Source organism: Notamacropus eugenii, chromosome 6 (assembly GCF_028372415.1).
Source record: "Notamacropus eugenii isolate mMacEug1 chromosome 6, mMacEug1.pri_v2, whole genome shotgun sequence".
NCBI lineage: Eukaryota > Metazoa > Chordata > Mammalia > Diprotodontia > Macropodidae > Notamacropus > Notamacropus eugenii.
In genome coordinates, this window is record NC_092877.1 from 317,894,745 (window position 1) to 317,906,945 (window position 12,201).

A 12,201-nucleotide genomic window follows, 5' to 3' on the forward strand; every position below is an offset into this window, starting at 1 on the left:
GTGTTGCAGAGAGAGGGTGAGCTGGAGCCAGGGCTGGGCTGTTTATTCCTCTCACCATTATGGGTGGATCACTACCCCTTTCTTCTACTCTCCTTTCCTCTGATAAAAGGGTGCTATAGGAAGAGAGAAATGGCCTGTGATGAAGCTCAGAACCACGACTGGGGTGTTTATGTATGCCTCAGCATGATGGACTCAGTATGAAGGCTAACTCCTCCAGCAAATGGAGGAATGAGCCTAGACTGCTCCACTTTGGTTCTCCTTCCAGCTCTTGCCATTTGTTCAGCCTGGGGTCCCTGCCTCTGCACTTCAGGAGGCCTCAGCGTGGAGGAGTTTCGGGTCTGTCTCCCTTCCCCCGCCTTGCTTTGCCTCGCCTTCCCTCCCCCCACTTAGGGGCCAGGGAACTTTGCTGGCAGGACAGTGGGATCCTGCAGCTGTCAGGGGGAGGGGCGGCTAGGGGGTTGATGTCAGGAGGGATACAAATAGCGGCCTCTTCGAGGGGCCCTGTCTCCCCCTCACCACATCCTCCCTCCAGCTGCCAGGCCGCCCGCCCGTCCGCCAGCCACCATGAGCCAGTCCTACTCCTCCAGCCAGCGCGTGTCCTCCTACCGGCGCACCTTTGGAGGAGCCCCAAGCTTCTCTCTGGGCTCCCCTCTGAGCTCGCCCTCGTTCCCCAGGGCAGCCTTCGGCTCCAAGGGCTCCTCCAGCTCAGTGTCCTCCCGCGTGTACCAGGTGTCCCGCAGCTCTGGGGGAGCCGGGGGACTGGGGGCCTTCCGCAGCAGCCGCCTGGGGGTACCCCGCGCCACCGCCACCTCTTCCTACGGGGCGGGCGAGCTGTTGGACTTCAACTTGGCTGACGCCGTGAACCAGGAGTTCCTCACCACCCGCACCAATGAGAAAGTGGAGCTGCAAGAACTCAACGATCGCTTCGCTAACTACATCGAAAAGGTGCGCTTCCTGGAGCAGCAGAACTCAGTGCTGGCCGCCGAGGTGAACCGGCTCAAGGGCCGCGAACCCACGCGCATCGCCGAGCTCTACGAGGAGGAGCTCCGCGAGCTGAGGCGCCAGGTGGAGGTGCTCACCAACCAGCGCGCCCGAGTGGACGTGGAGCGCGACAACCTGCTGGACGACCTGCAGCGGCTCAAGGCCAGGTGATGGCACCCCAGGGCCCCGGCACCCCAGCTCCCCCGCGCCTCTTAGCTCACACTGAAACCCAAAGTCTGTCTGAACACGGAGGGAGGGGAAGAGGAGGTGGGCTGGGACATGGGGGAGTGGGGATGTGGACTCTCTTAGGACTCCGGGTAGCCGTGAGCCTTCCCTAGGAACCTTCGAGCTATTGGGGAGCAGCTGGGGAGATAGATGTCTTATTTTATAGAGAGATCAGAGAGGAAGGGACTTTAGAGATGGGATTATAGTTCAAAAGCTGGAGAGGACCTCGGGGATCCTTTATTCCTACCCCTTCATTTTATAAATGATTAACCCAATTTGCCGAAGGGTTAAGTGATTTGCTTGAAGTCCCACAACTATGACCATGCGGTCTCAACTGTCAAAATATTTTGTCTGCATCCAACATTGTGCTAACTTAGGTTTCTGGGACACCTGTCCCTAATTGTCTGGGTTTGGCGAGGGGGAGGGGGTGGGTCTTTTGCACTCTAGTGCACTGGAGAGGATGGGGTGGGGGGAGAAGTTGAAGTCAAGAGAAACTTCGGTTCTGGGGAACTCCCATCTTTACCCCCATCTCCCAAAACCCCTCAGGGGAGTACTTAAAGCATTCAAAGCAATTCAAAGCTCACCGAAAGAACCTTGACCTCGGCGTTGATGGTTGGTGCGGGTAGGGGACAGGGAATAGGGAGGGGTGGAGTATGAGCAGTGTGAGGATAGTTAGACCAAGGGTGGAAGACACTTAGAGTCAGTCCCCAGGTCAGTTCTATCTCTGGGAAGGGATTCCGTCTCAGAACAAGAGTTACGGGCAGTGAGGGGATTGGGGGTGGGGGCGAGCTCTTTGGCCCAGGGTCTTTTGTTCTTTAGTCACACTCTATGTCCCAACCCCTGTGACTGGGGAGAGGGAGGAGCCTGTTAGGCAGGGTCTCCTCCCAACCACTCTGCCTCATTAAGGTGATGTCATTGTCAAGCTAGTGTTGATCAAAAGTGGAATGGTTACTTATCGGTGAATCAGCTTGGGATTGGACTAGTCTCCAGATGAAGGGGTCTCCTCAACAGATTCCTCAGCTATTAGTAGTTAGTGATAGCTAGTCCTATGACTCCTGTGGTGAAATTCCCTTCCTTGGCAGCTTTATACAGTGAAAGAAGTTGGAATCAAGGTTCAAATTTAACTCTATCTCTTCAAGCCTATTATTGAGTTATTTTATTCCACAGGGAACCCAAAGCCACCCTGTTCTGCCAACCTATATCTCATAAACTTAGTCAGGGCAGCTGCCATTCAGAAGACCATAGGCTATATGATCATATATTTAGAGCTAGGGGGGACCTCAGAGTAACACCCCTCCTTTCAGATCTAACATTCTGTGATTTCCTGAGCAGCTCCCTGGGGGAAGCTAACAGCTGGACTAAGTCTCTAGAGCCTATATTTCCCCAACCCCCATCCCAAGCGTTAGGAGATCTCCAAGCCCTACAAATTCTTCTCTCCTCCTCCCTTCTGGGAAGCTTTGGGCATCCCAGTAGTAAAACAAGCATTGAATTTGGTGTCAGAAAATTTCTAGAATCACTTTGTCTCTGCAGGCCTCAAGTTTCTCATCTGAAAAATGAGAAGTTTGGGGCAAATGATCTTAAAAGCTATGTACTGCTCTAAATCTTTCAATCCTGAGTCAAATTGTTAGTGCTCTGAGCCCAAGGAGATACACTGAAATTGCCCCAGCCTTGAGAGTGGGACGAGGGGTGCTACCAGGTGCATGGGACAGGCATTCCCCAGGATAAGAAAGGAGAAATAAAGAAGGAGATGTGGCCTAAGGAATGGTTTTGGGGGAATATGGGAAGATGGGCTTGCCAAGGTTGTAAGGCTAGAGATGGTGGGATTGGGAAGTTTGGGTCTTGTATTAGCTCCCCCAGTTTCCCATTGGTCTCTTCTTAGCCATTTGGCTGAATCCTCACTCAACTTGGTTCCATCTTTCTCAGCAGGGTGTGAATCCAGTAGGAAGGTCACTCCTTGTACCCTCCCAGCTTGAGGGCCTCATTCAGGAAGTGTAAAGAGGGACCTGGTACCCTCTATTCCTACCCTTGCCCACGCCAGGGCCTAAACCCCATTCTTAAGGGGACAACATAGTTTAGGAATACTACTTTGAAATCCAGAGATTCCTGGCCAGAGCATTGATTAACTTGTGACCTTGGGCAAAAACTTCCCTGATTTTGTTTTCTAACCTGTAAATTTAGGGAAATGCTTGTATAACCTATACCACATGTGTGGAGAAGGTACCTGGTAAAACAAAAATCACTAGAGAAATGTAAATTGGTTGTATGAGACACTTTGGGACAGTGGGAAGGGAACTGGTTTTTAGAACTCCCTAACTGTTGGATCTGCTCTTTATAGTTATTTGTTCTTGAGCTGGTTATTTATGTACTGAACCTGAGTTTTCTCATTTAATAGGGATAATAATATTCCTACTATCTACAGAGTTGTGAGGAAAGCCCTTTATAAACCTGAAAGTGTCATACAAATGTTAGTTATTTTTAGTCTGTCCCTTCCCTGACTGCTCTTCAGCCCTATCCTGTCCCCTTGTCCCCATACCCCTGGAGCCAGGCTGCTAAGGATTTGAGCCTCTAGCCCTGCCTTTTTTGCCCCATCCATCATTCACTTGACTATCTGTATGTTCTATCCAGACTGCAGGAGGAGATTCAGCTGAAGGAAGAAGCTGAGAATAATTTGGCTGCTTTCAGAGCGGTACGTTGAGTTCCCCTGAGACCCTCCCATCCCTGGCCTGTCCCCATGACCTTGTCTGTCTTCAGATTGACCTTTACTGGCCACTGTGTCTTGAGCTGTTGTTTTCTGTCTCTTTCCCATCCTACCTCTTGGCCAGGATGTGGATGCAGCCACGCTGGCCCGAATTGATCTGGAACGAAGGATTGAATCTTTGAATGAGGAGATCGCCTTCCTTAAGAAAGTCCACGAAGAGGTAAGACCTCCTTCCCTTCCTCAGGGGATCTCATGCCCAGAATATCCTGGGGATGTTGGATCTAGGAGAGACTGCACAGTTTGGGGGGGAAACAGAGGGTTTGGGGGAGGAAGATTGAGTAGAGTCCATCAACCTGACCTGTAGACTACCTTCCAATTCCTGTAGGAGATCCGTGAACTCCAGGCTCAGCTCCAGGAGCAGCAGGTCCAGGTGGAAATGGATGTGTCTAAACCAGATCTGACAGCCGCTCTCAGAGACATCCGGGCCCAGTATGAGACAATTGCTGCCAAGAATATCTCTGAAGCTGAGGAATGGTACAAGTCCAAGGTAGGCTGGTTTGAACTATGGTCACCCTCACACCTAATCTGCTCCTTGTCTTCCAAGTTTCCTTCCCAAAGCTTCTGACTTTGAGTGAAGAGGGTAGACAGTGTTCTTCATTCAAGGAGAAGGAACCCTCTTTTGTCTCTTCCCCTGAACTAGGGTCTTTGCAACTCTCCTTCTTCTTGGAGGTTGATGGATACCCTCTGATCTCTGATATCCCACAGGTATCTGACCTGACCCAGGCAGCCAACAAGAACAATGACGCACTAAGACAAGCCAAGCAGGAGATGATGGAATACCGGCACCAGATCCAGTCTTATACCTGTGAGATTGATGCACTTAAGGGCACTGTGAGTACTAGGAACTTGACTTCCATGACACTAACTAGCTGGGTGACCTTGGCCAAGTCTCTTTACCTTCATCAGCCTTCAACTTCCTCATCTACAAAATGAGGACAATATTTTCCCAATCCATCTCATTTTCAAAGCTTAAACCACCACAGACATGTGAGTTATTATGACTCCATGCCATTTTTTCAGCTCCTATGTCTCTTTCATGTTATCCTTGGGAATTGACCTATCTATGACTTATCCGATTTCTTCTCTGGCCCTTTCCCTGCAGAATGATTCACTAATGAGGCAGATGCGGGAACTGGAGGAACGATTTGCCAGTGAGGCAAATGGCTACCAGGATAACATAGCTCGGCTTGAGGAGGAGATCCGGCACCTAAAGGATGAGATGGCCCGGCACCTACGAGAGTATCAAGACCTACTCAATGTCAAGATGGCACTGGATGTGGAAATTGCTACTTACCGAAAGCTACTGGAGGGCGAGGAGAGCAGGTAGAGTACAATTGGTCCTGCCCTGGGAGTTGAGGGTCAGAGATCATTCACTGAGCCTATGTAGTCTTATAGAGGATACGTAGTCTTGCCTAGGGACAGTGGTGGGGGAGTGGGGATGTAGGGTGGTGGGCAACTAGAGAGAGAGAGATTAACAGCAATGAACAGATTGAATCAAAGGCTATCAGAGCTAGAAGTGACTGCCCTTATTCTAGAGAAGGGGAAATGGAAACTCTGAGACTATAAGGTCTGGGAGTGAGGATAGAAGGAAGGATTGATTCCATACAGGATCCAAGCCAGTAAATAGACCTAAGACCAGGCCAAGGTCACAAGCAAGCATTCACAAGCCAGCAATTCCAGAAAGGAGACTGGGGAAGACAGGAATGGAATCTGAAAGTAAAAGTGTGAAAGTGAAAACACCACCAAGTAGGGAAAGTGCAAACAATTTGTCTCATAGGAGGAATTAGCTTCATGCAGGGGCCTTTTATGGGTGTTTCTTACTACAGCAATGGGCCTGGACACTCAGCACTGACAGTCTAATGGAGAAGTGGAGAACTTAAAAAAAAACATTTTTTTCATGGAAAAATGATATGTAATATTATAAAGTCAAAAATATTTATAGTTTACTAAAAGGACTATGTATACATGCTCATGTTATATAGAAAGATGTAGACATAGATGTGAATTTCTATAATGATGGCAACAACTTACCATTTGTTTCTTTTTATGTTTTTGATCTCTTTGGAAACCTTTTCTATTAAGGTCTACTGATTCATTTACTGAAAATGGCAGTTGAGGATTATGAAAGTAAAGTTTAAAAATAACGTAATAGCAGTAATCATAATAGCTAGCATTTATTTAACACAAGGTACCAAGCTTAAAGCTAAGCACTTGACAACGTTTAACTGATTTGATCATGACCACAGTCCTGGGAGGTAGGTGTTATTGTTACCTTCATTTTACAGATGAGGAAACTGAGGCAACCTGAGGTGAAGTGACTTGCCCAGGTCACACAGTTTATAAGTGTTTAAGATCAAGCTTAATGATCTATCCACTGTACTACTGAGCTACCTTAATCTGTTTTTAAAGAGAGAAATTAGTAATGTGCTTTTAAAATGGAAACATAAGATTCTATTTAACAAATCATTTTATAAAATTTGGGCCAGTTAAGGGATAGAAGATAGAGAGGAGAGGGAGAAAAAACTGAAATTAATAGACTGGCAATAGGAAGCTGGAAGAAACACAGGGGGAAGCACACATTCAGAAATGAGACAATAGTCTAACAGAAAGACAGGTAGTCAGAGTCAGAGACAGAGGGCAAGAGAGAGAGACAGACAGAGAGAGAAATAATGATAGAGGCAGAGGGAGAGAGAGGGACAGAGCGAGAGAGAGAGAGAAACTTTCAATGCTTTTTAAAGACATCTTTTTACAACTATAGGCACAAATGAGTAAATAACCTCTTAGTACTGTGAACTGGATAAAATTAACATGAGAGCTGGTTTTGCTCCACAGGCTAGAGGTACCTCACTTTAGTCTTAGATAACTATTATATTTGTGTATATATATATATATATGTATATATATATACATATACATATATATGTGTAGAAGCAGTTGGCTGCCATATTAAGGCTAGTTGCTGATTTGGTGACTGGCAGATGGGTTGAATGTCTGTGGGTGAGGGAATGACTGTGGTGACCACTCCAGGGGCTACAGTTCCTTAGGATATTTGTTTGTCTAATTCAATCTACCCCGTAGATCTTTGTAGCTCTTAACTCACAACTTGGGACTGGCACCTGAAGTCCATCCCTTAAATAGTGTTCATCTATACCACAACAGATAGAGGGAGCTATTGAGCCCAGAGAGGTAGTTGGGAGTGTAGTGGAAAGTACATTTAGATCACTTCTTGGACCACAGTTTCTTTATTTATAAAAATGAGGACGTTGGATGATCTCCAAGGTCCCTTCTAGAGCTTCATGGAGGAAGAAGAGATTTATTCTGGGAGGAGGGAGAGCCAGTGTTATGGGAGAGATAGGAGAAAGTTTCCTAATTTATCTTGGACATTTGATGTCTTCTCCTCAGGATCAACCTCCCTATCCAGAGCTTCTCTGCCCTCAACTTCAGAGGTAAGTCAGTTGGGGAGCAGCTCTGGGCCAGGCAGAATGGCCATGCTGGGACATAGGGTGATAGGTGATAGGGCTGCGTGTAAGAGACAATAATGGGAAAGACAGGGAGGATGGAGCTGTGGGGATGGAGACAGAGCAGGGAGGGGACTGTGAGGACAGGAGCCAAGTGAAGAGAGGAAGTGAGTAGGAGCAGAAGGAGGGGTGCTAGAGGACTGCTTATGGAGGGTGGACCTGACTATTTTTCTCTGGTACACTGGTTTGCTGGTCCTTTCAGCGTGTGATCTAAGAGGGTTAGGAAGCTGATGCACTTGGCTAATGCCACAAGCCCTAAAGAGATGGGAGATCTGAAGCAGGATTAGGGCAGTCCATGAGTAATATGAAATAAATAACATGTCATCTTTGTGAAACATTTTGTACTTTCCAGATTTGTTTCACTTGTGACATTCTGTTGGATCCTCATGATAACTTTGTGAAGTAGGCAGGGAGAATAGTTTTTCCCATTTGAGAGATGAGAAGATTGAAATTCATAGGGACTGAGTAACTTACTTAGGTCACACTATTAATTACTGATGAATACATGGCTTGCTTTCCTTTCTGGGACAGCAAACTACCTCCCTCTATAGTCTCCCCAAGGGAATGTGAAAGGGTTGGGTTCCTGTGTTGGCAGAGGCCCCAGGGGTTCAAATTTGGCTAGTACCCACAGAGGAGATGAGATGAGAGGGGATATCTGGAGCTGATGCCTTCTTTCAGGGGTTTTCCTGATTTTTTGGACCAGCCTGAGCCTGGAGGCACCCTTGAGTACAGTTCTGGGTCAGGGTGATATCCTGGGATCCCACCCATTCCTGAGACCTGAGGCTCATCCAAACATATCAGATAGTTAGGATTATGGTACATTTTCCCGGTAGACTGGGCCTGATCTGGGATGAGTGCTGACAAGAGTGGGATGGAGCTTGATAGAAGCTGGTTGCCAAAAAAGGAGGAAGAGGGGACAGGGAGAAGGACCCTTGGGGTATCAAACCTTGAGAACTTGAGCCAAGTTGATTTTATGTGTGATGTTACAGAGACAAGCCCTGAGCAGAGGGGCTCTGAGGTGCATACCAAGAAGACAGTGATGATCAAGACCATTGAGACTCGGGATGGAGAAGTGAGTATGATCCTCAGGTCTCCATCCCCTTTAGCCTCAGAGGATGGAGGAAAAGATGGGAGGGTTAGGAGTGTGTTTTATGGACAGCCAGCTGGGCTTCATAGAGGTACTATTCCAAATGCCATGTTGCTTAGGTCATAGCTTGACCCATTCCTGGGGTCTCCTTTGCTGAGGAATTGGAGATGCCAGGGCTGTGGTTAAGCGCAATTAGAGGGATTGGGGGATGAGAGAGCAGGAGATGGACTGAGTGGGTTTCTCCCCACAGGTTGTCAGTGAGGCTACGCAACAGCAGCATGAGGTCCTCTAAAGGCAGAGACGCCCCCGGAGGCACCCCCCACAGCCCAAGACTGCCTCCCAGCACACTACACTTTGAATCCAGTTTCCACTGATTCTGAGACCCCGAAGGCTTTCTCCTCACTGCCACTGACCAGCCTTCCTCACCAGTCATTAGTCCCTTACCACTAGGCCTCTGCCCCCTGCCCAGCCCTGAGTATTTGCAGTCCCCTATGTTGACCTGAAGTGTTGGACGTGTTGGAGCCCACAGTGAGATGTTTGCCTTACTTCGGCCCCCTGCCCTACACCCCTACACTCCAACTCCTGTGGAGAGAGGCGGAAAAGGCACTATCTGCCCCTCTGATGCAGGGGTCTGTCTTGCCCCAGTTAGTGCCCTGGAACAGGACCAGAGTAGGGGGAGGGCAGAGAGCCTGCCTACCTTTTCCTTCTACTTCTTTGATCTTCCTATCTGCCTTCCTAGTCAAGTTCAAGTTTTTAGAGTAGAACACTCAGGCTTGGAATAATTCCTCTCCACTCCAGAAATGTCCTATGACCTTTCTCCTCCCATTAACCCATGGTGAGGAGATAGATTACCCTCAGGAAGCCCATGGTATGGCTAGGGGATTGAACTCCTGCTGGGTGGGTGGTTGGGGGTAACGGGAAACAGCTCCCAATGTCCTTTCCTTGTTCTCCCACCTGTGCCCTGAGGGGGACTTGGGGAGGGCAGGGGCTACAAGAGAGAACCCAGAAGGTGTTGGATGTGGGAGCAGGAGACACAGAATGAGAGAGGGTGTGAGAGAAGCTGAAGAGGAGAGAAGAGAGAGTCAGAGCATGGTCCTGGGCTGGTGGGCAGGGGAGGAGCCCATCATTCACTTCCCTTGTCCCTTCCCTGCCTGGGGCGCCTCCTGGGCAGCCACAATAAAAACAAAGCACATGCCTACCACAGACTTCCTGTTAGCTTTTGTCTTTCCTCTGGTATCCCCTGGTACATGGGCCTTGTGGCAGCCCCCAGACTTTCCAAAACCCATACACTGAGCGGTTTCTTAGAACCTTGGCCATATGCTTGCTCCTGTCTTGACCTCGGTTCGCGTCTCTGATGACATCCATGACCGTTTCCCCTCCCACCTCAATACTCCCCTAACCTCCTCTTCCAGTCAATAAGCATTTAAGGAGGCCTGTTGTGTGCCAGGCACTGTATTAAATGCGCAGAATGCAAAGAAAGGAAAATAGTCCCTGCCCATAAGGAATTTACATTCAAATGGAAGGGGGAACATGCAAAGAACTGCCTACAAGATATATACAATACAAAGGGAAGGTAAATCACAGGGAGGGCAGCTAGGTGGTACAGTGGATAGAGTGCCAGGCCTGGAGCGAGTTCAATTCTGGCCTCAGACACTTAGTAGCTGTGTGATCCTGGGCAAGTCACTTAATCTTATTTACCTCAGTTTCCTCACCTGTAAAATGAGCTGGAGAAGGAAATGGCAAACCCACTCTAGTATCTGCCAACAAAATCCCAAATGGAGTTACAAAGAGTTGGACACAACTAAAAAATGAGTTAACAAGAAGTTAACAACCTCACAGGGTAGGGATGATTAAGGTGAGAGGAGGAGAAGGAGAATGAGAGAAAGGCCTCCTACAGAAAGTGATCCTTGAGCTGATTCTTGAAGGAAGTCAAGAAAGGGAGGAGGAAGAACATTCCAGGCATAAAAATGTGTGTGTGTGTGTGTGTGTGTGTGTGTGTGTGTGTGTGGTAGAGTTGGGGAGGGCTTCTGGTAGCATCTGGGGTGTTCCCTAGCTATTTCTATCCCTTCACCACAGCTTAGTTCATTTCGATTTAAATCAGCCTAGACAGGGACAGGGAAGCAGGGTCTTCAGTGAGGGAGGTGCAATCAGGGGAAAGGAAAGTCGGTCCAAAACCTGAGTGTGGCTCACCCCATGACTGGTCACCCGGGGTGCTTCTCACAAGCTGTAGGAGAGCGGGTAGGGTTGGACAAGGAAAATCCCCACAGGAGACTTTCTCAAGAAGTAGCACTTTCTGAGTAGGGGACTGTTATTTTCCTTACACTAGACCTCACATTTAATGGAGAAAAGGGGCTTGATAAAGAGCAAAGGAGTATGGATACCAAAGTGGACACAATTTCACTGAGATAAAATGAAATAATATTTGTAAAGCACTTAGCATGGAGCCTGGCATGTAGTAGATGTTAAATAAAACATTCCATTCCTTTACTTCCATAGAAGTAGAGTCTGGGGCTAGGTGAATACTTTCACTTGGAGCATGTTGGTCAGTCAGCTAGCATGTATTGAGTCAGAGGAGACAAGGAGGTGTATGTCACAGGTGTTATGAAGGTAGGAATGACAGGCCTTGGCAACAGATTAGATATGGGGGATGAAAGAGAGTGAGGAGCTGAAGATGACTTATAAGTTGTGAGCCTGGGTGATTGGGAGAATCATGGTACCATTGACAGTAACAGGCAAATAAGGTCTAGTGTCAGTCCCAACAAACACTGATTAATTGCCTATTATGTCTCCGACCTGGAGTCAGGAGGACCAAAGTTCAAATCTAGCCTCTGATACATAGTAGCTGTGTGACCCTGGGTAAGTCATTTCACCCTGTTTGGCTCAGTTTCCTCATCTGTAAAATGAGCTGAAGAAAGAAATGACAAACCATTCCAGTATCTTTGCCAAAGAAAACCCCAAATGGAGTCATAGAGTCCAACAGGACTGAAAATGATTGAACAGAAACAATATATATCAGGTCTGGAGGAGCTCACAGAGTAGTAGGGAAGCAACATGCAAACATCTATGAAAAAGCAAGATATGTACAAGATAAATTGGAGATAATCAATTGAAGGAAGGCACTAGCATTAAATGGGAGCAAAAAAGTCTTCTAGGAAAAGGTGGAATTTCAGCTGAGACTTGAAAGAAGCTACAAAGCCAGGAGCCAGAGACAAGGAGGAGAGAATTCTAGGTATTTGAGACAATAAGTGAAAATACTAGGAGTTGGGAAATGGAGTGTCTAATGTGAAGAACAGTGATGAGGCCAGCCCCACTGGGTCAAAGAGTATCATGGACCTAAAACTGGGAAGATCCAGCAATTAATCGGCTATAGGTCCTGAGAGAGGGAAGAATCCAGTGTGATCCTGAGGACTGAGAGACTAGGTAAATGGAAGGTGGTAATAACTTTAACAGAAATAGGAGGAGAACATGGTTTAAGGTGTCAATGTGTGGCACAGGAGGCTCACTGAGTGTGCAGGAGAGCCCAGTTCTAAATAAAACCTAGATTTGGGTTCCAGGGAATCCAAGTGAAGTGAGAGCGGAGGCCCCAAGGGCTGTCAGGGCCCATGCTCCTAGATTTGCCTGTTCTCATTCCC

The 12,201-nt window shown here is 47.8% G+C and overlaps 1 protein-coding gene across 1 annotated transcript; it reads left to right on the forward strand.

Annotated features, from left to right (window-relative positions):
- The first annotated feature begins 465 nt into the window (after positions 1–465).
- On the forward strand, positions 466–9,774 carry DES (desmin). Its single transcript, XM_072617892.1, has 9 exons — positions 466–1,148; positions 3,832–3,892; positions 4,029–4,124; positions 4,290–4,451; positions 4,670–4,795; positions 5,067–5,287; positions 7,367–7,410; positions 8,472–8,554; positions 8,820–9,774. The coding sequence occupies exons 1-9, from the start codon at positions 565–567 to the stop codon at positions 8,859–8,861; spliced, it is 1,419 nt and encodes a 472-aa protein (XP_072473993.1). The 5' UTR covers positions 466–564; the 3' UTR covers positions 8,862–9,774.
- Positions 9,775–12,201: the final 2,427 nt, after the last annotated feature.

Coding starts and splice junctions, on each gene's coding strand:
- DES (XM_072617892.1), top strand. CDS start 565: ATGAGCCAGTCCTACTCCTCCAGCCAGCGCGTGTCCTCCTACCGGCGC. Junction 4,796..5,066: donor TTGATGCACTTAAGGGCACT/GTGAGTACTAGG, acceptor CTTTCCCTGCAG/AATGATTCACTAATGAGGCA. Junction 8,555..8,819: donor TTGAGACTCGGGATGGAGAA/GTGAGTATGATC, acceptor TTCTCCCCACAG/GTTGTCAGTGAGGCTACGCA.